This window comes from Lactuca virosa, chromosome 5, assembly GCF_052849685.1.
Source record: "Lactuca virosa cultivar CGN04683 chromosome 5, Lactuca_virosa_CGN04683_v6, whole genome shotgun sequence".
NCBI lineage: Eukaryota > Viridiplantae > Streptophyta > Magnoliopsida > Asterales > Asteraceae > Lactuca > Lactuca virosa.
The window spans coordinates 203,501,253-203,526,908 of NC_136430.1; the positions used below are offsets into that span (position 1 = coordinate 203,501,253).

The 25,656-nt window shown below is 34.1% G+C and overlaps 3 protein-coding genes across 3 annotated transcripts; 2 read left to right on the plus strand and 1 right to left on the minus strand.

Moving 5' to 3' along the window:
* Positions 1–1,378: 1,378 nt before the first annotated feature.
* LOC145112265 (uncharacterized) lies at positions 1,379–3,385 on the minus strand. The gene has a single exon (XM_079048450.1). The coding sequence runs from the start codon at positions 3,383–3,385 to the stop codon at positions 1,379–1,381; it is 2,007 nt and encodes a 668-aa protein (XP_078904576.1).
* A 6,024-nt stretch (positions 3,386–9,409) lies between these two features.
* Positions 9,410–11,416, plus strand: LOC145112267 (uncharacterized). The gene has a single exon (XM_079048451.1). The coding sequence runs from the start codon at positions 9,410–9,412 to the stop codon at positions 11,414–11,416; it is 2,007 nt and encodes a 668-aa protein (XP_078904577.1).
* Positions 11,417–20,712: 9,296 nt separating this feature from the next.
* Positions 20,713–23,716, plus strand: LOC145111156 (F-box protein At2g26850-like). Its single transcript, XM_079047452.1, has 5 exons — positions 20,713–22,219; positions 22,465–22,544; positions 22,710–22,888; positions 23,036–23,110; positions 23,350–23,716. Exons 1-5 carry the CDS (start codon positions 21,530–21,532, stop codon positions 23,535–23,537), a joined length of 1,212 nt encoding a protein of 403 aa, XP_078903578.1. The 5' UTR covers positions 20,713–21,529; the 3' UTR covers positions 23,538–23,716.
* The last annotated feature ends 1,940 nt before the right edge of the window (positions 23,717–25,656 follow it).

Here is a 25,656-nt window from a genome sequence, read left to right on the forward strand (position 1 = left end):
TGAAGAAAAATTAAACTTTGCTTCCTTTAACAGAAGTTGAGTCAAAGGGCGCGTGATTTTTGAAAAATCTTTTATGAACCTTCTGTAAAATCCTGCATGACCTAGAAAACTTCTGACCCCTTTGACGTTGGTTGGAGGTGGCAATTTTGATATTGTCTCTATTTTTGCTTTGTCCACCTCAATCCCCTCCTTGGAGATTTTATGCCCTAGTACAATGGCTTCTTGCACCATGAAATGACATTTCTCCCAGTTCAAAACCAGATTTGATTCTTCGCATCTAGCAAGCATTTTGTCTAGATTAGCTAAACATGCATCAAAGGAATCTCCAAACACTGAAAAATCATTCATAAACACTTCCATGAAGTTTTCCACCATGTCGTGGAAAATGGCTGTCATGCATCTTTGGAAGGTTGCAGGAGCATTGCAAAGTTCGAATGGCATTCGTCTGTATGCAAAACTTCCGTATGGGCAAGTGAATGTTGTCTTTTCTTGATCTTCAGGAACGATAGGAATTTGAAAGTATCCTGAGAAACCATCTAGGAAACAATAGTAAGCATTTCCAGAAAGACGTTCTAGCATCTGATCGATAAAAGGAAGGGGGAAATGGTCTTTGCGGGACCAATCATTTAACTTTCGATAATCGATGCACACTCACCACCCTGTAACTGTTCTTGTTGGTATCAGCTCATTCTTTTCATTGATTATGATGGTCATTCCTCCCTTCTTTGGGACAATGTGAATGGGGCTTACCCATGGACTGTCTGAAATAGGGTAGATCATTCCCGAATCTAAGAGTTTTACGATCTCTTTTCTCACAACTTCTTGCATTTTCGGGTTCAATCGCCTTTGTGGTTGGACTGCTGGTTTTGATCCTTCTTCCATCAAAATTTTGTGAGAACAATAGGATGGATTTATTCCTTTGATATCAGAAATATTCCATGCTATAGCTTGCTTTCTCTTTTTCAAAACTTCAATCAACCTCTCTTTTTCATGCGGTGAGAGATTTGCAGCGATGATCACAGGGAATTGCTCATTATTTCCTAGGTATGCGTACTCCAAATGATCAGGTAAAACTTTCAACTCACTTTTGACATCGGAGTCAAAAGGTGTTTCTTTGTGGTGTGCTTCCTCTTTTTCTGATTTACTATCCGTGTAGTCTTCTTTTTGATTAATCTCCTCCAGCAGCTTTTCCAGTTCTTCCAGATCTTTTTCAGCATCAAACGTATCTTCTCCAAGTTGCATCATGCTTTCAATGTCTTTATCTTTTACTTCCAATATCTCATTTTCCAATAAGTTATCAAAAACATCAGCAAAGAAAACTTCATCATCACTCACCTTGGAGTGCTTCATTGCTCTATCAAGACCGAAGGTGATAGCATCAGTTCCGACTCTGTGTCAACTTTGATCCATGAATGTCAACTAATGCTCTTGCAGTGCTTAAGAATGGTCTTCCCAAAATAATAGGAACTTCATTGTCTTCTTCCATATCAAGCACTACAAAATCTGCAGGAAATACGAACTTGTCAACTTTCACCAGTAAGTCCTCCACTATCCCTTTTGGATACGTCACTGATTTGTTTGCCAGATGGATTGCCATTCGAATTGGTTTTGGTTCAGGTAAATCAAGTTTCTTGTAAAACGAATATGGCATAAGATTTATACTTGCTCCTGAATCAGCCAGAGCATGGCTGAGACCCAAATTACCAAATTGGCACGGTAAAGTCAGACTTCCTGGATCTCTCATTTTCTGAGGAAGTTTGTTCAACATGGCTGCTGAACATTGTTCGTTTAATACTACACTTGAAGCTTCCTCCATTTTCTTTCGGTTAACAAGCAAATCTTTCAGAAATTTTGCATATTTGGGCATTTGAGCCATAGCTTCAATGAATGGGATGTTGATATGCAAGGATTTGATATGATCGATGAATTTGCGATAGTCCTCCTCCTCTTTTTCCTTCCTCAAGCGTTGAGGGAAAGGAATTGGTGGCCTATATGGTTTGACAACTGGAGTGGATGTAGTTGTCTCAACCGGAACTGGTTCTTTTTCCTTCTCTTGGGATTGTGAAATAGTAGAAGGTTCGTTAGTATGAACTGGAACTAACGGCTCAAGATTTTTTTCAGTTCGAGTTGTTATTGCTTTGACATGAGCAGTCGGATTTGTCTCAGTGTTACTTGGTAATGTTCCAGGAAATCGCTCTTGTAGTACTCTCGAAATTTGCCCGACTTGGTTTTCGATGTTCAACATCGAAGCTTGCTGATTTCTTAGAGCAGTTTCAGTTGTTGATCCGATTCTTTTCACCAACTCTTCTGTATCTCGATGTCTTTTATCAGATGCTTCTGCAAATCTGGCCATCATTTCTTCGAAAGTTGGCTTCTTTTCTTGCACAATTTGCTCCAATGGTGGGTTTTTTTGGTAGAAACCTTGACCGCTTTGTCTCCATTTCCCTTGCATCTCCATTTCCTTCTTGTATTCATCGAATGGTTTCCAGTTGTTCCGAGGCTTCCTTTCATCGTATCTATCTCCAGATGAGTAGCATACATCAACCTTTTGATTCCCATCTTGATCTAATGGACAATCTCTTTCAAGATGTGGTCCACTACAGTTGTCACAGCCGACTTGGATAGCATGAATTGTCTGATTGACCTTTTTCATGTCTCTTCCTAATGCATCCAATTTTGCATTTAATGCTGCCAAGCCATCTGAGCTCTCTCCTGTTGATCTTTTTCGGAAAGATGAATCTCGTGAAGAATGCCACTGATGTGAGTGTTGGGCGAGTTCCTCGATTATTGCTTTCCCGTCAGCTGGATTTTTCTTAGGAATGGGTCCTTGAGAGTCAACTAACTGACGGGTACAAACATCGATCCTGTTATAGAAAGTCTGCACGACCTGATGTGGATTTAGATCATGTTGTGGACAATTTTGCAGCATTTCTTTATAACGGTCCCAAGCATCATACAGTGTCTCATCTTCAAGCTGCTGAAAATTTTGAATTTTCATTTTCATCTTCGCAATTTTGCATGGTGGGCTAAATTGTTTTGTAAATTTTGATCTTAAACCTTCCCATGTGGTAATCGTAGGTTCAAATTTTATCCAACGTTTTGCAGCTCCTTGTAGTGTTATTGGAAACACTCTAAGCATGACTGCATCTTTGCTTACTCCAACAGTGTTGAAGTAGTCAGCTATTTCGAGCACAGCTTCGACATGTTGGTTCGCATCTTCATCTTCTCTTCCGGCAAAAGGAGTTTCTCGTAGAAGGTGAAGAAATTGTCCTTTTAATTCGAAATTTGTTTGGGCTGGTATCGCTGGACGAATGACTCCATGATCATCTCCGTCTCTAGTACGACTTGCATATTCCTCTAATGAAAGGAGGGCTAGATCGGTCATTGTTTGGTTTTCTCGGATTCGTTGATGAAACGTGCGTTCGAGCTCTTCTAAAGGTGGAACGATAGTGAAATTTGAACTTCGGGTCATATATTAGGGAAATTCTATCTTAAAGTGAATTGATTATACTGCATAAATTATTTATTTAATTTTTGTGTAATACTTTGACTATCAAATAGAGAACAGACAGAGAGAGGCAGCCGGGAGGCAGGATCATTTCGGTGTATATTATAAATATAACTTTTCTGGAATCCAGCAACCAAAAACCAACGTACCAATTCCAAACTCTGTTCTGGTAAGTAGAATTACTCGTATTACACGCGAATTAAATAAGGTTATTCATGCAATATAAACATGGCTCTGATACCATTTTTTTTAAATCTTTTTTTTTTAAAAATATTTTTTAAGTTTTTTTTTTTTTTTTTTTTTTTTTTTTTTTTTTTTTTTAATAAGTAAATTTAACAATCTATAATTAACTAAGAAAATTTAACAACCTATAATTAACTTACAACTAAGGAAATTTATGCAATACTAAATTAAAAGAAAAAAATAATAAATTTTTTTTTAAAAAATTTTTAATAAGTAAACTAAATATTTTAAATCAATTTCGTCTCTTTTTTTTTTTTTATTAATTTTGTTTTTAATATATATATATATATATATTTTTTTTTAAAAAAAAAAATTTAATTTTTTTTTTTACGTTAACTAACAAACAATAAGACTAAACCAAATAAAACCGTTTCCCCGGCAACAGCGCCAAAAACTTGATGTGTAAATTTATCTAGTCTTAAATTTATAAGGTTGAAATTACCGATACTAGAATTTACTATCGACTTATGCAAGTGTACCTAATTGAATTTGTAATATAGCAATGGTAAGAACGGATGTCGAACACTTGGGGAAACGAGTATGATTTAATATTAGACTATTTGTCGCTAATTAACTTAAAAGATAAGTAACTTGGGGGAATTTCTAGTAACAAGACAATAATGAGAATTTTAACAATTAAAGTGTAGAATAAATATAGAACAAGAATTGGTTTTTAAGAATCAAGAATGATAAGGATGCTTTCACTTAGATTTAATTCCACCTTTTAGTAATGAATGATTTATATTAAGTGCAATGGATATTATTAATTATTTACCGATTTCTAAAATTGGTTAAAAATCATGATCTAAATTTTTTACCGTTTTGATAATAAAATTAATTAAAAACAATTGTCATGCAATTAACAATTTTATTAACAATAATTAATTCGTATCATGCAAACATTTGATCAAACTATTCATTTTAGTGGTAGTAAAACAAATAGGAATCGTAAGTTGGTCGTACGATATAAAATATACATGTTAAATTTTTAGTATTTTATTTTGCCCAATTCCTAGAATATTGTCCTTTACTAGTCATAAATATCAATGGTTATGAAAAATTTATGATTCAAGATAATATAATTAAAGTGATCTTTTAAAAATATTAACTTAGTTATGGGAAAATTAATTATAAAAACTTAACATATACAAATAAATGATCAAATATGCATGATAAAATAAATAACAATTAATATCCGAATAATATAAATCAAATCATATTTTCAAGGTTTCATTATCCAAGTGAAAGCAAAGAGAATTTAGCTCATAATTAAGGTTACAACATACATAGAAAACATATTGAGAATGTTAAACATGTCGATAAAACAAACCCGATGTAGTCCCTAATGCCACTGTAATCTTCAATTCCTTAGCTTTTTGACTCTTGAATCCCCAATTGTGGTTCAAAGGTTGGGTGGAATTTGGTATAGTGGTGATATGGTAAGAAATTGTATGGAGAAATTTGTGTATCAAAGTGTATGATTCCAATGTCTTCTCCTTTCTTTTCTCCTCTTTGTGGTGAAAAATGGTGGTATTTATAGTAAAAATTTGAAGAATTAAATACCAAAAAGAAATAAATTGAGATTGGATCTAATGAAAAAGAATTGAAAAGAATTAAAAAGATAGGAATAAAAGGTTGGAAAGTTTAAAGGTGGTGAATTATTGAGTATTGGTTGGAAAAGAATGGGTTAAAAATAAGAAAAAGTGGGGAAAAAATGGTTAAAAACGGAATGGAATCGGAATTGGCAAATCTGGAGGCCAAAACGACGTCGTTTAGGCATGAATAGTACCGAATCGAATTCTGGGTCGGAAACCGGGTCAACACGCGGGTCGACACGCGGATCTTACGTGAGGTAATACGAATCGGATCTTCGGGTCGGATCGGGTCGAAGTCGGATGCGGATCAGAACCGAGTGACGTCGTCGATGACGTCATAATCGGAAAAAAAAAGCGCGGATCCTAAACCCGGGTCGGATCGGGTACGGATCGGAAATATTGGGTTAGTCTGTGAGGGGAAGTGGATGCGGGGCGGAGCGCTTCGGATATCGGGTCCCGGATCTGGGTCGCGATTTTGGATCAGGCCTTCTTTTTGGGCTCCCGAGTTTTTGGGCTAATTCCGAATTTTGTTTCTTTTCTTTTTTTTTTCTTTTGCAATTTAAATTAAATTAAATTAATTTAATTAATATAAATTATTTAGAAACTAAATAATTAATTCCCAATAATTTATTTTAATTAAACCTCATTAATTAATTTAAATTCTTTTTTTTTATATTTTTTATTTTGTTTTCTCGTCTTTGCAACGCGACTATCTTTGAATTCTTTGACTTTTTGATCTCGTTTTTCTTCGTGTAATTTCTTTCACTTCTTTTTGCGGATTTTTGCACATTTTCTTCTCCTTTTTCCTCAGAAACGATTTTTAGCTGTAAAATGGAATTTCAAACTTTATAAGCACCTTTTATCTTAAATCATACCAAAATATAGCTAAAAATACATAAATATCGCTCGAAATATATGTATAATTCTTGCGATATCCAAATTACATTGAGGTTAAGAAAGATTTCTGAGGATATATTCGGAGGGATACATAAAATGAATGTTGTTCAAAAGAAGTGGGCAAGTGTTTTTGAAGATTGTGAGTATTTAGGATTGGGGAAGTTTTAGAAATCATTAGACACAAATGTATGCATTGAGGTTTCGATGTAATGGTTGGGTTCAAGTCGGATTGTCTTGTGCGATGTTGGTAATGAAGGTTTTGATATGATGACATGCTTAAATCAGTTTTGCTTGAGGACAAGCAAAGTTCAAGTGTGGGGTATTTTGATATCACAATAATTATACATACATTTCGAGCGATATTTATGTATTTTTAGCTATATTTTGGTATGATTTAAGATAAAAGGTACTTATAAAGTTTGAAATTCCATTTTACAGCTAAAAAATCATTTCTGAAGAAAAAGGAGAAGAAAATGTGCAAAAATCCGCAAAAAGAAGTGAAAGAAAGTACACGAAGAAAAACGAGATCAAAAAGTCAAAGAATTCAAAGATAGCCACGTTGGAAAGACGAGAAAACAAAATAAAAATATAAAAAGAATTTAAATTAATTAATGAGGTTTAATTAAAATAAATTATTGGGAATTAATTATTTAATTTCTAAATAATTTATATTAATTAAATTAATTTAATTAAATTTAAATTGCAAAAGAAAAAAAGAAAAATAGAAAAGAAACAAAAATTGAGCCCAAACTCGGAACTAGCCCAAAAACAGGCCTGATCCAAAATCGCGACCCAGATCCGGGACCCGATATCCGAAGCGCTCCGCCCCGCATCCACTTCCCCTCACAGACTAACCCAATATTTCCGATCCGTACCCGATCCGACCCGGGTTTAGGATCCGCGCTTTTTTTCCGATTATGACGTCATCGACGACGTCACTCGGTTCTGATCCACATCCGACTTCGACCCGATCCGACCCGAAGATCCGATTCGTATTACCTCACGTAAGATCCGCGTGTCGACCCGCGTGTTGACCCGGTTTCCGACCCAGAATTCGATTCGGTACTATTCATGCCTAAACGACGTCGTTTTGGCCTCCAGATTTGCCAATTCCGATTCCATTCCGTTTTTAACCATTTTTTCCCCACTTTTTCTTATTTTTAACCCATTCTTTTCCAACCAATACTCAATAATTCACCACCTTTAAAGTTTCCAACATTTTATTCCTATCTTTTTAATTCTTTTCAATTCTTTTTCATTAGATCCAATCTCAATTTATTTCTTTTTGGTATTTAATTCTTCAAATTTTTACTATAAATACCACCATTTTTCACCACAAAGAGGGGAGAAAGGAGAAGGAGAGAAGACATTGAATCATACACTTTGATACACAAATTTCTCCATACAATTTCTTACCATATCACCACTATACCAAATTCCATCCAACCTTTGAACCACAATTGGGGATTCAAGAGTCAAAAAGCTAAGGAATTGAAGATTGCAGTGGCATTAGGGACTACATCGGGTTTGTTTTATCGACATGTTTAACATTCTCAATATGTTTTCTATGTATGTTGTAACCTTAATTATGAGCTAAATTCTCTTTGCTTTCACTTGGATAATGAAACCTTGAAAATATGATTTGATTTATATTATTCGGATATTAATTGTTATTTATTTTATCATGCATATTTGATCATTTATTTGTATATGTTAAGTTTTTGTAATTAATTTTCCCATAACTAAGTTAATATTTTTAAAAGATCACTTTAATTATATTATCTTGAATCATAAATTTTTCATAACCATTGATATTTATGACTAGTAAAGGACAATATTCTAGGAATTGGGCAAAATAAAATACTAAAAATTTAACATGTATATTTTATATCGTACGACCAACTTACGATTCCTATTTGTTTTACTACCACTAAAATGAATAGTTTGATCAAATGTTTGCATGATACGAATTAATTATTGTTAATAAAATTGTTAATTGCATGACAATTGTTTTTAATTAATTTTATTATCAAAACGGTAAAAAATTTAGATCATGATTTTTAACCAATTTTAGAAATCGGTAAATAACTAATAATATCCATTGCACTTAATATAAATAATTCATTACTAAAAGGTGGAATTTAATCTAAGTGAAAGCATCCTTATCATTCTTGATTCTTAAAAACCAATTCTTGTTCTATATTTATTCTACACTTTAATTGTTAAAATTCTCATTATTATCTTGTTACTAGAAATTCCCCCAAGTTACTTATCTTTTAAGTTAATTAGCGACAAATAGTCTAATATTAAATCATACTCGTTTCCCCAAGTGTTCGACATCCGTTCTTACCATTGCTATATTACAAATTCAATTAGGTACACTTGCCTAAGTCGATAGTAAATTCTAGTATCGGTAATTTCAACCTTATAAATTTAAGACTAGATAAATTTCACATCAAGTTTTTGGCGCCGTTGCCGGGGAAACGGTTTTATTTGGTTTAGTCTTATTGTTTGTTAGTTAACGTAAAAAAAAAAAAAAAAAAATTAAAATTTTTTTTTTAATTTTTAAAAAGAAAATATTAAAAACAAAATTAATAAAAAAAAAAAGACGAAATTGATTTAAAATATTAATTTTACTTATTAAAAATTTAAAAAAAAAAATTATTATATTTTTTTTCTTTTAATTTAGTATTGCATAAATTTCCTTAGTTGTAAGTTAATTATAGGTTGTTAAATTTCCTTAGTTAATTATAGATTGTTAAATTTACTTATTAAAAAAAATTAAAAATTAAAAAAAAAAATGGTATCAGAGCCATGTTTATATTGCATGAATAACCTTATTTAATTCGCGTGTAATATGAGTAATTCTACTTAGCAGAACGGTGTTTGGAATTGGTACGTTGGTTTTGGTTGCTGGATTCCAGAAAAATTATATTTATAATATACACCGAAATGATCCTGCCTCCCGGCTGCCTCTCTCTGTCTGTTCTCTATTTGATAGTCAAAGTATTACACAAAAATTAAATAAATAATTTATGCAGTATAATCAATTCACTTTAAGATAGAATTTCCCTAATATATGACCCGAAGTTCAAATTTCACTATCGTTCCACCTTTAGAAGAGCCCGAACGCACGTTTCATCAACGAATCCGAGAAAACCAAACAATGACCGATCTAGCCCTCCTTTCATTAGAGGAATATGCAAGTCGTACTAGAGACGGAGATGATCATGGAGTCATTCGTCCAGCGATACCAGCCCAAACAAATTTCGAATTAAAAGGACAATTTCTTCACCTTCTACGAGAAACTCCTTTTGCCGGAAGAGAAGATGAAGATGCGAACCAACATGTCGAAGCTGTGCTCGAAATAGCTGACTACTTCAACACTGTTGGAGTAAGCAAAGATGCAGTCATGCTTAGAGTGTTTCCAATAACACTACAAGGTGCTGCAAAACGTTGGATAAAATCTGAACCTACGATTACCACATGGGAAGGTTTAAGATCAAAATTTACAAAACAATTTAGCCCACCATGCAAAATTGCGAAGATGAAAATGAAAATTCAAAATTTTCAGCAGCTTGAAGATGAGACACTGTATGATGCTTGGGACCGTTATAAAGAAATGCTGCAAAATTGTCCACAACATGATCTAAATCCACATCAGGTCGTGCAGACTTTCTATAACGGGATCGATGTTTGTACCCGTCAGTTAGTTGACTCTCAAGGACCCATTCCTAAGAAAAATCCAGCTGACGGGAAAGCAATAATCGAGGAACTCGCCCAACACTCACATCAGTGGCATTCTTCACGAGATTCATCTTTCCGAAAAAGATCAACAGGAGAGAGCTCAGATGGCTTGGCAGCATTAAATGCAAAATTGGATGCATTAGGAAGAGACATGAAAAAGGTCAATCAGACAATTCATGCTATCCAAGTCGGCTGTGACAACTGTAGTGGACCACATCTTGAAAGAGATTGTCCATTAGATCAAGATGAGAATCAAAAGGTTGATGTATGCTACTCATCTGGAGATAGATACGATGAAAGGAAGCCTCGGAACAACTGGAAACCATTCGATGAATACAAGAAGGAAATGGAGATGCAAGGGAAATGGAGACAAAGCGGTCAAGGTTTCTACCAAAAAAACCCACCATTGGAGCAAATTGTGCAAGAAAAGAAGCCAACTTTCGAAGAAATGATGGCCAGATTTGCAGAAGCATCTGATAAAAGACATCGAGATACAGAAGAGTTGGTGAAAAGAATCGGATCAACAACTGAAACTGCTCTAAGAAATCAGCAAGCTTCGATGTTGAACATCGAAAACCAAGTCGGGCAAATTTCGAGAGTACTACAAGAGCGATTTCCTGGAACATTACCAAGTAACACTGAGACAAATCCGACTGCTCATGTCAAAGCAATAACAACTCGAACTGAAAAAAATCTTGAGCCGTTAGTTCCAGTTCATACTAACGAACCTTCTACTATTTCACAATCCCAAGAGAAGGAAAAAGAACCAGTTCCGGTTGAGACAACTACATCCACTCCAGTTGTCAAACCATATAGGCCACCAATTCCTTTCCCTCAACGCTTGAGGAAGGAAAAAGAGGAGGAGGACTATCGCAAATTCATCGATCATATCAAATCCTTGCATATCAACATCCCATTCATTGAAGCTATGGCTCAAATGCCCAAATATGCAAAATTTCTGAAAGATTTGCTTGTTAACCGAAAGAAAATGGAGGAAGCTTCAAGTGTAGTATTAAACGAACAATGTTCAGCAGCCATGTTGAACAAACTTCCTCAGAAAATGAGAGATCCAGGAAGTCTGACTTTACCGTGCCAATTTGGTAATTTGGGTCTCAGCCATGCTCTGGCTGATTCAGGAGCAAGTATAAATCTTATGCCATATTCGTTTTACAAGAAACTTGATTTACCTGAACCAAAACCAATTCGAATGGCAATCCATCTGGCAAACAAATCAGTGACGTATCCAAAAGGGATAGTGGAGGACTTACTGGTGAAAGTTGACAAGTTCGTATTTCCTGCAGATTTTGTAGTGCTTGATATGGAAGAAGACAATGAAGTTCCTATTATTTTGGGAAGACCATTCTTAAGCACTGCAAGAGCATTAGTTGACATTCATGGATCAAAGTTGACACAGAGTCGGAACTGATGCTATCACCTTCGGTCTTGATAGAGCAATGAAGCACTCCAAGGTGAGTGATGATGAAGTTTTCTTTGCTGATGTTTTTGATAACTTATTGGAAAATGAGATATTGGAAGTAAAAGATAAAGACATTGAAAGCATGATGCAACTTGGAGAAGATACGTTTGATGCTGAAAAAGATCTGGAAGAACTGGAAAAGCTGCTGGAGGAGATTAATCAAAAAGAAGACTACACGGATAGTAAATCAGAAAAAGAGGAAGCACACCACAAAGAAACACCTTTTGACTCCGATGTCAAAAGTGAGTTGAAAGTTTTACCTGATCATTTGGAGTACGCATACCTAGGAAATAATGAGCAATTCCCTGTGATCATCGCTGCAAATCTCTCACCGCATGAAAAAGAGAGGTTGATTGAAGTTTTGAAAAAGAGAAAGCAAGCTATAGCATGGAATATTTCTGATATCAAAGGAATAAATCCATCCTATTGTTCTCACAAAATTTTGATGGAAGAAGGATCAAAACCAGCAGTCCAACCACAAAGGCGATTGAACCCGAAAATGCAAGAAGTTGTGAGAAAAGAGATCGTAAAACTCTTAGATTCGGGAATGATCTACCCTATTTCAGACAGTCCATGGGTAAGCCCCATTCACATTGTCCCAAAGAAGGGAGGAATGACCATCATAATCAATGAAAAGAATGAGCTGATACCAACAAGAACAGTTACAGGGTGGTGAGTGTGCATCGATTATCGAAAGTTAAATGATTGGTCCCGCAAAGACCATTTCCCCCTTCCTTTTATCGATCAGATGCTAGAACGTCTTTCTGGAAATGCTTACTATTGTTTCCTAGATGGTTTCTCAGGATACTTTCAAATTCCTATCGTTCCTGAAGATCAAGAAAAGACAACATTCACTTGCCCATACGGAAGTTTTGCATACAGACGAATGCCATTCGAACTTTGCAATGCTCCTGCAACCTTCCAAAGATGCATGACAGCCATTTTCCACGACATGGTGGAAAACTTCATGGAAGTGTTTATGAATGATTTTTCAGTGTTTGGAGATTCCTTTGATGCATGTTTAGCTAATCTAGACAAAATGCTTGCTAGATGCGAAGAATCAAATCTGGTTTTGAACTGGGAGAAATGTCATTTCATGGTGCAAGAAGCCATTGTACTAGGGCATAAAATCTCCAAGGAGGGGATTGAGGTGGACAAAGCAAAAATAGAGACAATATCAAAATTGCCACCTCCAACCAACGTCAAAGGGGTCAGAAGTTTTCTAGGTCATGCAAGATTTTACAAAAGGTTCATAAAAGATTTTTCAAAAATCACGTGCCCTTTGACTCAACTTCTGTTAAAGGAAGCAAAGTTTAATTTTTCTTCAGATTGTTTAAATGCTTTCAACAATTTAAAAGAAAAATTAACAACAGCCCCGATAATGGTCGCTCCAAATTGGAATTTGCCATTTGAATTAATGTGTGATGCTAGTGATTTTGCAGTGGGAGCAGTTATGGGACAAAGAATTGAGAAACATTTTCAGCCAATCTACTATGCCAGCAAGACGTTAAACCCCGCTCAAGCAAATTACACCACAACTGAAAAAGAATTGCTTGCTGTGGTTTATGCTTTTGAGAAATTTCGCTCTTACTTGATCTTGTCAAAAACTATTGTCTTTACTGATCATGCTGCCTTGAAGTATTTATTCAGGAAAGAAGACTCTAAGCAACGGTTAATTCGTTGGATCATGTTACTCCAAGAATTTGACATCGAGATTAAAGACAAGAAAGGCATGGAAAATGTGGCTGCTGATCATTTGTCCAGATTAGAAAATCCCAACATCGAAGAACTCAAGGAGTCTGAAATAAATGACAAATTTCCAGATGAATCCTTGATGATGATAGGTGAAGAGGTACCTTGGTATGCAGACATTGTAAACTACTTGGCTGCAGGATTTCTTTTTAAAGGAATGACACATCAACAGAAGAAGAAATTTTTTTCGGACCTCAAGCACTATTATTGGGATGACCCTTACTTATTCCGAAGTTGCGCGGATAATGTAGTAAGGAGATGCGTATTCGGAAAAGAAAGTCGTGAGATCATGAAAGGATGTCACGCTGGACCGACTGGGGGGCATCATGGTGCCAATTACACAGCAAGAAAAATCTTTGATGCTGGATTTTACTGGCCTACGATTTTCAAAGATGCTCACATCTTCGTGAAAGAATGTGATGCATGTCAAAGGGCCGGTAACATCTCTTCCCGAAATGAGATGCCCCAAAACAGCATCCAAGTATGTGAAATTTTTGACGTTTGGGGAATCGATTTTATGGGACCATTTCCTTCCTCACGAGGAAACAAATATATTTTGGTAGCTGTTGACTACGTATCAAAATGGGCTGAAGCGAAAGCTTTACCTACTAACGATGCTCATGTAGTAGTCAAGTTTTTAAAGAATCTGTTTTCACGTTTTGGTTTCCCTAAAGCTCTGATCAGTGACAGGGGTACACACTTCTGCAATACCCAACTGGAAAAGGTTTTGCAAAAATATGGTGTTCACCATAGAATCGCAACGGCCTATCATCCACAAACCAGTGGGCAAACTGAAGTCACAAATCGAGCTTTAAAAAGAATTCTGGAACGATCAGTGGGAAGTAACAAGAAGGAATGGGCAGATAAACTTAATGATGCGCTGTGGGCATTTCGAACTGCATACAAAACACTTATTGGTAGAACACCATATAGGATGGTCTTTGGAAGCATGTCATTTGCCAGTCGAAATCGAACATAAAGCATTTTGGGCATTGAAATCATGCAACTTTGATCCTGTGGAAATTAAAACTAACCGTCTTATGCAGATGAATGCTCTGGAAGAATTAAGGGATGAAGCTTATGGAAACTCTCAAATCTACAAAGAGAAATCAAAGAAATGGCATGATAAAAGATTAAGCAGAGACAAAAAATTTACCCCTGGAGAAAAAGTATTGCTATTCAATTCCAGGTTGAAACTTTTTCCAGGTAAACTGAAGACGCGTTGGTACGGTCCATTCACAATAAAAGAAGTCTTTTCACATGGTGCAATCGAACTAATTGGAAAAGATGGAGAAAGCTTTAAGGTAAATGGACATCGAGTGAAGCATTACCAGGAAGGAATGTTAGAAGAAGAAGAGAAAGAGGATATACCCCTCCAACTCACTGAAAACAATTAAGTGAGGGGTAGAGTCTGGCTCATGACTCAGTTAAAAAGAAGCGCTTGCGGGAGGCAACCCGATGTTTGTTTTGATTTTTAAATTTGGTGTGTTTATTTTCTGTATGTTTGGTGTGAATTTTCTTTTTAGTTTGTGTTTTTGTTTTCAATAAAAGTGCTTTTTAATGGTTTTATTTTTCTGTGAAAGTTACTTTTCAGTTTAGAAACAGGTAATGGTCAGAATGGTGTAAAGTAAATTTCTGAAGTGCAAATTACAAAAGGAGCAGTGGCATCACATAAGTGTGGGGTGATTCCCCACAAAGAACAGGATGGAGAACTGAAGCTGATACTGACCAATGAGAGAGCATTATTCGAAGGATGAAGCAAGTGTTCGGCCGACACAAGTAAAATCCAATTCACTCAGCGAAAAGGAGTAATTGATCTAATAACGCAATGTGTACTTGGCCAGTATACAAAGCATTAAATTCAAGAATCGCGTAGAGAATTCCAATAATTGCATTACGCGACGTGTCCAAATCTTATACGCGACACGTAAATGCACCTGTTCAGAGAAATTATGCGGAAAAAGATTCAGATGCCACATTTGCCTAAATCTCCAGCTGGTTCAAAAAGAAAAGATTTACATGCACTTCAACATCACAAACAGAAAAGTGCACTCAACACTTGTCCCACGCAAATCAGGATTTCTACCTCGCCACTACAATACCCCAGGGGAGTCTGTTCCTTTTTCTCCCTTTTTACTTTTATGTTCTTTAATTTTGCATACAATGGGGACATTGTATGATTTAAGTGTGGGGTAGGGGGGTCGAATAAGGAAACCAAGCATTTTTGATAAAAAAAAAAAAAAAAATTTGAAAATTTTAAAAGTTTTGCTAGATTCACATTTATTGAATAATGGTTTAATTCAGAAATCTAGTAAAAAATTAAAAAGTTTTATTGTGTTGAAACTTAAGTTGCAAACGTTGTGTAGGATGATCCAATGCGAACTCAAATGTTTAATTGAACCAATAGTATGTTATAGTACATTTGTGGCTTCCCTATCCTAGTGAAATCATGGAACAAAAACACAACCTTGCTTAGTTTGAGGGTCATAATATGTTTAGCATCGTGTACCAGAAATATATCCAGGAGAGCTTATGTAGTCATTGCACTCTAGACTAATATCTCTACCCAATAAGAGTTGAAGTTAAGTTCCCTTGCTTAAGCATATGTTTTTATTTTTTAGGATTGCTAGTAAAAAAAAAAAAAAAAATTACAAAGTTTGAGAATAAGAGTCTACAAAGCTATGAAGATCAAGAAATATCATGAAGAAAAGTTCCAAAAATCAATGAAGACTCAAGAATAAAGGCAATTTGCCAAGTTATTATTTATTGTAATTTTTATTTCTAGGTTATTTTTCCATATGTATGCTTGGGGATTTAGTCAAAAATTACCTTGAGGTTAAGAAAGATTTCTGAGGATATATTCGGAGGGATGCATAAAATGAATGTTGTTCAAAATAAGTGAGCAAGTGTTTTTGAAGATTATTTAGGATTGGGGAAGTTTTAGGAATCATTAGACACAAATGTATGCATTGAGGTTTCGATGTAATGGCTGGGTTCAAGTCGGACTGTCTTGTGCGATGTTGGTGATGAAGGTTTTGATATGATGACATGCTTAAAGCAGTTTTGCTTGAGGACAAGCAAAGTTCAAGTGTGGGGTATTTTGATATCGCAATAATTATACATATATTTCGAGCGATATTTATGTATTTTTAGCTATATTTTGGTATGATTTAAGATAAAAGGTGCTTATAAAGTTTGAAATTCCATTTTACAGCTAAAAATCGTTTCTGAGGAAAAAGGAGAAGAAAATGTGCAAAAATCCGCAAAAAGAAGTGAAAGAAATTACACGAAGAAAAACGAGATCAAAAAGTCAAAGAATTCAAAGATAGCCGCGTTGCAAAGACGAGAAAACAAAATAAAAAATATAAACAAAAAAGAATTTAAATTAATTAATGAGGTTTAATTAAAATAAATTATTGGGAATTAATTATTTAGTTTCTAAATAATTTATATTAATTAAATTAATTTAATTTAATTTAAATTGCAAAAGAAAAAAAAAAAGAAAAGAAACAAAATTCGGAATTAGCCCAAAAACTCGGGAGCCCAAAAAGAAGGCCTGATCCAAAATCGCGACCCAGATCCGGGACCCGATATCCGCGCATCCACTTCCCCTCACATACTAACCCAATATTTCCGATCCGTACCCGATCCGACCTGGGTTTAGGATCCGCGCTTTTTTTTTTTTCCGATTATGACGTCATCGACGACGTCACTCGGTTCTGATCCGCATCCGACTTCGACCCGATCCGACCCGAAGATCCGATTCGTATTACCTCACGTAAGATCCGCGTGTCGACCCGCGTGTTGACCCGGTTTCCGACCCAGAATTCGATTCGGTACTATTCATGCCTAAACGACGTCGTTTTGGCCTCCAGATTTGCCAATTCCGATTCCATTCCGTTTTTAACCATTTTTTCCCCACTTTTTCTTATTTTTAACCCATTCTTTTCCAACCAATACTCAATAATTCACCACCTTTAAAGTTTCCAACATTTTATTCCTATCTTTTTAATTCTTTTCAATTCTTTTTCATTAGATCCAATCTCAATTTATTTCTTTTTGGTATTTAATTCTTCAAATTTTTACTATAAATACCACCATTTTTCACCACAAAGAGGGGAGAAAGGAGAAGGAGAGAAGACATTGAATCATACACTTTGATACACAAATTTCTCCATACAATTTCTTACCATATCACCACTATACCAAATTCCATCCAACCTTTGAACCACAATTGGGGATTCAAGAGTCAAAAAGCTAAGGAATTGAAGATTGCAGTGGCATTAGGGACTACATCGGGTTTGTTTTATCGACATGTTTAACATTCTCAATATGTTTTCTATGTATGTTGTAACCTTAATTATGAGCTAAATTCTCTTTGCTTTCACTTGGATAATGAAACCTTGAAAATATGATTTGATTTATATTATTCGGATATTAATTGTTATTTATTTTATCATGCATATTTGATCATTTATTTGTATATGTTAAGTTTTTGTAATTAATTTTCCCATAACTAAGTTAATATTTTTAAAAGATCACTTTAATTATATTATCTTGAATCATAAATTTTTCATAACCATTGATATTTATGACTAGTAAAGGACAATATTCTAGGAATTGGGCAAAATAAAATACTAAAAATTTAACATGTATATTTTATATCGTACGACCAACTTACGATTCCTATTTGTTTTACTACCACTAAAATGAATAGTTTGATCAAATGTTTGCATGATACGAATTAATTATTGTTAATAAAATTGTTAATTGCATGACAATTGTTTTTAATTAATTTTATTATCAAAACGGTAAAAAATTTAGATCATGATTTTTAACCAATTTTAGAAATCGGTAAATAACTAATAATATCCATTGCACTTAATATAAATCATTCATTACTAAAAGGTGGAATTTAATCTAAGTGAAAGCATCCTTATCATTCTTGATTCTTAAAAACCAATTCTTGTTCTATATTTATTCTACACTTTAATTGTTAAAATTCTCATTATTATCTTGTTACTAGAAATTCCCCCAAGTTACTTATCTTTTAAGTTAATTAGCGACAAATAGTCTAATATTAAATCATACTCGTTTCCCCAAGTGTTCGACATCCGTTCTTACCATTGCTATATTACAAATTCAATTAGGTACACTTGCCTAAGTCGATAGTAAATTCTAGTATCGGTAATTTCAACCTTATAAATTTAAGACTAGAGTGAATTTTTACACATCAAGTTTTTGGCGCCGTTGCCGGGGAATTCAAAGAAGTGAAAGATATTGCAATTATGCATTTTGATACACAAATTTCTTCCAACCTTTGAACCACAATCGGGGATTCAAGAGTCAAAAAAAGCTAATGAATTGAAGATTGCAGTGGCATTAGGGACTACATCGGGTTTGTTTTATCGACATGTTTAACATTCTCAATATGTTTTCTATGTATGTTGTAACCTTAATTATGAGCTAAATTCTCTTTGCTTTCACTTGGATAATGAAACCTTGAAAATATGATTTGATTTATATTATCCGAATAATATAAATCAAATCATATTTTCAAGGTTTCATTATCCAAGTGAAAGCAAAGAGAATTTAGCTCATAATTAAGGTTACAACATACATATTTTCAAGGTTTCATTATCCAAGTGAAAGCAAAGAGAATTTAGCTCATAATTAAGGTTACAACATACATAGAAAACATATTGAGAATGTTAAACATGTCGATAAAACAAACCCGATGTAGTCACTAATGCCACTGCAATCTTCAATTCCTTAGCTTTTTTTGACTCTTGAATCCCCAATTGTGGTTCAAAGGTTGGAAGAAATTTGTGTATCAAAATGCATAATTGCAATGTCTTTCACTTCTTTGAATTCTCCGGCAACGGCGCCGTTGCTATCTTTGAATTCTTTGACTTTTGATCTCGTTTTTCTTCGTGTAATTTCTTTCACTTCTTTTTGCGGATTTTTGCACATTTTCTTCTCCTTTTTCCTCAGAAACGATTTTTAGCTGTAAAATGGAATTTCAAACTTTATAAGCACCTTTTTTTTTTCTTTTGCAATTTAAATTTAATTAAATTAATTTAATTAATATAAATTATTTAGAAATTAAATAATTAATTCCCAATAATTTATTTTAATTAAACCTCATTAATTAATTTAAATTCTTTTTATATTTTTATTTTGTTTTCTTGTCTTTCCAACGTGGCTATCTTTGAATTCTTTGACTTTTTGATATCGTTTTTCTTCGTGTACTTTCTTTCACTTCTTTTTGCGGATTTTTGCACATTTTCTTCTCCTTTTTCTTCAGAAATGATTTTTTAGCTGTAAAATGGAATTTCAAACTTTATAAGTACCTTTTATCTTAAATCATACCAAAATATAGCTAAAAATACATAAATATCGTTCGAAATATATGTATAATTATTGTGATATCAGCAACATAAAAGCAACATATCATTCCTTCAGGTTTCTTAATTTTCATAATCTATTATAAAATGTAGAGTTGAATAATGCATCGTATTTACATAATATGTGGCCTTTTTCATGTAGGCTTTAGATGAGGTTGGTCTACAAATGAATTTAAATTGAATGCAAAAACATAATATTTTATGCACTTAAATTTCTTCAGTTAGTTAATAACAGGCATGCATTGAGAGCACATATGCTATGATCCAAGGTCTTGATATTTCGAGCATTGCGCTTCTTGGTGAAGCTGATGCGATTGGTAAGAACTACTTGATCCATTACCGAAAGTGTGTGTATTGTTGATTTGTAGGTATACGATTACTAATACTCAACTGACTTTTAGAAAATTGTATTGAAACATTGTCCATATTTTTATACTGCTTATGTTTGTTTTATAGGCTCTTTGTATTGGCCATAACCTAGCCTTAGCCATTGCTTTATTTAATATTCGAGACGTAATAATTTACTTTTTTTTAACAGGATGTTGCTGCCGCACTTGCTATTTACTTTGCAACACAAAGGGGTCATTATATTATAGCATACTCCAACATATTTGTGTATTTGTAAATGGGCGAAAACTAGACAATAGCAACATACTTTATGTAGATACCAATTAGAACAATGTACTATACTTCCACATAAAAGTGACACCTTCTGACCCCGCAACGCGGGGGTCACCTTTCTAGTTATGATTAAAAAACTATATTAATAGAATAATGATATAACTTCTAATAAAATGATTATTTAAATAACTTTCCACCGGCTTGACTTATTTAACTCATTTATTTAATTTAATTTAATTTAAATAAAAACAAGAGTTATCACTTCAAATGCACAAAACTGTGGCCCCATGTCACAGAATATCACATTTTAAATATTTCTCATGAATGCAAAACTGACTTCCTAAATTTCTTTTGCAAATATTTTTTTATAAACAATTTCAAACAAAAAGTGTAAACTGGAAAACCATTTGTGTCATTGAAATGAGTGCATTTATCTGCAGAAAAGTAACATGCATACATTCACCGGTAGTCCGAACTCTCCTCCAAGTTGCAATCCAATGGCGAAGAGAGACAGAGTGGCTCAGATTGTATCCACACAAAATCATGCTACGAAAATAAAGAATCCACACACACGTCAATACGTCAATGAGATGGAGATTTATCTTCCGCCTTTTTCTCTTTCTCTATATATTTGTGTATGCCCATAACCTGTTTGACGAAATTCTCCAAAGAGAACAAAAGGCCATAGAGAGGAGAAGACAAAGGCGAAAAAAAATCCAAAAGTATTGTCTTCTCCTTTCCTTTTCGTGGGCCTGAACTGAAAGAGGGAAATTTTGTTTATGAATGAATTGTTGATGAGGAAGAATCTAATTTTCTCTTAAAAATCAATCTCCGTCATCACCAAGTCTCCATCTCCACCCTTTTTCTGTTCATTCAACCCACGAAAAGAATAATCAAAATAATTTTGTTCTGAAATTTTATCCTTTTTTTTATGCTTAATTGTTGAGCTACACCTAATTTTTGGTACAATCTCAATTACCCTGATTTGTTTTCATTCCACTTTTCATAAAGTGGTTTGAAAAGGAAAAAACTTTTCAAGATTTCTTGGATTCATTCATTTTTTTCTCGTAATTCAATCTAATCCACATACCCTTTAATAGCTCTGTCATTTTTCATCTAGTCTCTTTGGTAGCTTCTTTATTTCTCCATTGAACCATTTTTTTGAAGGTTAACAATTGTCTCCTGTTAACAATTTTTTCTTTTTAAAAAGACGAAGCCCACTACAGTGGGCTTCGTCTAAAAACTAATTAAAAAAAATAAAATCCCATAAATTTTTCTCAAAATGCTAATCTACTTTGTTACTTTCATCTCCTTCATCTTCTTCTATAAATACACTCTTCCCATCAAACCACTTCCATCATGGGCTAGTGAAATGAGACTCCTCTCTTTCTATTTCTGGGAAAATTTATCAATCCTATTCCCCTCCATAAAATTCCTTAAAAACACCCAAATGACCTCAAACATGACCAAGAAAAAGAAAGTCAACAAGTCAACAACATATTCTTCAGAAAACTCTAAAACCACCACCACAACAACAACAACAACAACGAATCCATGTCTATTGGATTTGCCTGATTTGGTATTGGAAACCATTCTTGAAAAGCTTGAACCTTCTGACCTTTCAACAATGGCTTGTGTTTCAACTTGTTTAAAAGACATTTGTTTGAGTGATTTTCTATGGAAACGACACATGAAGGAGAAATGGGGAAGAATCATTGGTTCTGCTGCCCAAAGGGAATGGGAATCGCATATTGCAACTCAAAAGGAATCAAAAAACTACTTTTTTGATGGTGGAGAAGGAGGGTTTTTGGTGAAATATTTGTCTAAACTCATGCCTCTTGTGGTGTTTAAATCTAGCTTTAATGGAAAAAGAAAGCAGATGGAGTCATCAAGTGATTGTTCCATAGTGTCATTCTACAGAGCCCTTGAAACTGGGATGTTTTGGTTTCCTGCTCAAGTCTTTAATCGTGAGGTATTAAAAAAAAAAAAAAAAAAACTAACTCTTTTAGCTATTTATTTGTTTATCATATCATTCTAGTGTCACTTTTTTCTATTATAACATTGTATTTTGCAATTTTGTTTTCTTATTTAGGCATTTTACTTTTTCAAATCTACCCCACCCATATCATTGTAGTGTGAAAAATCTACCCAATTATAGAATGGGCATTTTAATGAATTTTTTCATGTTGAAATATGCTCGATTTCTTGGTTTTACAGAATGGGCATGTTGGGTTCATCATGTCATGCTATGATGCAGAGCTTTGCTATGATTCTCATACGGATACTTTCGAGGCTAGGTACAATTTAATACCTTTTATTATCTACATACACAGTGTAGCTGCCAGTGGGCCACTGTGTACCTGATTTACATCTTGCTCTTGGGGTAGAGCAGTGTCAGCTCAGGGGTTGCTAGAAGAATAACCTTTTTGTAGTAATGTTTAAATATATTTTTGGTGGCACAGATATCCACCACATGGGACAAGGGCAATTGCGTCAGAGAGCGGTGTGACATGGGAGAGGTTAAGGGCAGCTCCGGTTGATAATTCACCTCATGATCTTCTTATTTCAAACTCTTTAAATGATTTGCGCCCAAAAGATCACATTGAAATTCAATGGAGAAAGAACAAACAATTCCCTTATGGTATTTTCTTCATTCTAGAACCATGATTTATTAGTTCGTTTAAATTTAAATAATATAAAGGTTAAATGCAAGAAATAACGACGTTTAAATTAAGATAAAAAGATTTCCAAAATTAATAAAAAAAATCTTTAATTTGTGATCTTGCAGGTTGGTGGTATGGTGTTATCGGGCATTTAGAATCATGTGATGGTAACACCACTTATTGCCAATGTCACACAAGCAGTGAGTCATTCTTAACTTTCTCCTTCCATGATATAATTTTGATTTTCTAAAAGTGGTAAACCACATAGCGGGCCCCACCAACCTGTCAGATAAATCACAATGTCCACTCTGTGGAGAAATACTTTTGATTTAACATGAGGAGTCAAATCACATTGTCCCAGTGTGGATTGGGCTTCTTGTGGGCCCATATTGTGCTCTAATGATTAAAATTTAAGAGTGACATGAAATTAATGTAACAGATACGTTGGTGGTCGAGTTTAAGCAGTATGCACCGGGTTCACGATGGAGACATATGACGATCAATAGGAAAGACCATCGGGAAGAAGGAAATGAAACCGAAGGGTTCTATGGAGGAATAAAAAAACTATATAACAAGGATGATATATCTATGTGGCAGCAATTTTGGCCAGCTGGAATCTTGGAATAAATAAGCATATTTTTTTGATAGAGTTAGATGGTTAAATTTTTTTTTTCTTTTTTGTAGGATTAGTTGGAGATTGGCACATATATATGGGTATCACCCACATGTGACATAAGCTCCCATTGCACTTGAAAAATGTAATGTGTTGATATATACGACTTCATCTAGACTTCCCTTTTCTCTAATCAACGTTATTCAAAAGAACAACAAAAGTATTTGCATATTTAATTGTAGAGTAACGAGTATATCTTTCGACTAGATACAATGATTTTGACTTATTTACTTGAAAATATGTCCATTTAGGTTGTGTTTGGTTTACATAGGATAAGAGCTTACTGTTTGGTAAACCTAAGGGGTGTTTGGGATTGTTTATTTAAAATAGCTTATGTTTTTTTGTAAGGACTGAAAAAAAATATATAGTGACATTTATACCCTTGATTTTAATTTATCATTATTTAAGAGAGAGAAAAGATCTTTTTGTTTCCAAACGACTTATCATGAAACGAATGTTTTCCTCCTTTCTTCAATTCAACAATACATTAGTACCTCTTCCATGGTGGACATGGCAGCCTAGCTTGAGCATTTGCAAACCTCCATTGCAATAACCAATTTTTCAGAAATTATGAATAATTTCCAATATTTTGGAGAATAAAGAAGAAAAGTTAATAAACAAAGAGCTCCGTCAATCCTTTCAAAAACCCCAAGAATAAATAGTAGTTTATTGAGCGATTTTTTAAAAAAATTCTACAATTATTTCTCTAGATGGGTGCTAAGAAGTTAACGACATTACATTAGATATAGAAAACATACATATGTATCCCAAATTCAAACCACAGCATCTTCAGTCTTCACCAACTTCTAAAAGTTGTATCGATTTACTTACACAAATTATATCACCTTATAACACAGACCAATGATAAAAGATTAAAGTTATTTACGTGTGCGATTTGTGTTTGGAAGGGGACGGATCTGCTGATCACATGTTGATTACGTGCCTGCATGCATCACAGGTTTGGGTGAAACTGTTTCAGTTGATTACTCTTAGCCATTGGATATGGTGTACATTGGAGCATATGGAAGGCGAGAAACGACTTAATTCTCAACAGGAAAAGATCTTCACTTGTGTATTCATATTTGATAATGTCGTATCTTTGGTGTTCGGACGTATTAAACATATCTCTCATTTCCATTGATTGTAAAGACTTAGTGCTGTTGTTGCCTTCCTGGTGCCTTTCTACTTTGCAAAGTTAATAAAATTCTTGCCAGTTCAAAAAAAAAAAAAAAAAAAAAAAAAAAAAAAAACTAGTAGGCACAAGGATGATCTTTAAAAAAATCATTGTGTGAAGTGTTTGTTGGATATAGGTCTGCACGGGAATTTTGCAGGAAAAAAATCAAGAACAGAGGTTCAAAATATGGGACAATTTTCTGAGTTTTTAGTTCTCTATTGGAATCTCAAGTTACATTAGCGAAAACCACACTTCTACTTCTATTTTAATTATGCAAACTAGTCCTACTATGCTGAAAATAATTAGTAACAAATAAACCCATGTACTCTTCCTAGAATGATGCCACTAACCCCTTATTTTACACCAAACTGGGTCAAACCCATGTTTTGAAAACCGCACCCGGTCGGTTCAACCAGTTTAACTGGGAATCGGTCCCGGATTCGGTTCTTAGAGGCCAAAAAACTGGTTGTCATGTGAACCGGTAAAAACTGATCCGGTCGAACCGTAATTTTTTTCATTTTTTGTATTTTTTATATAATTAAAATTAATAATAATGTAATTATGACTTTATCCGATTTTCTGGTTTTTGAGACCGGTTCGACCGGTCGAACCATCGAACCGGTAAGACGGTCACTTTGGTCTCCGATCTGGTTTTCAAAACTTGGGTCAAACTATGACCAATTCTTTTGCTCCAACTTTAGATTAAAAAATAAACCATATTAACCAAACAAAATTCACCAATGAAACCACTTCGAAATTCAAGATTTATAATGATAAAACGAGGAAATGATCTAAGTAAAATGACTATAAAAGTAAATAGGAAATATATATAACTTAACAACTGATATATAGAACAATAATGAAAGACCATAAACGTAAATAAATGAACATGATGATAA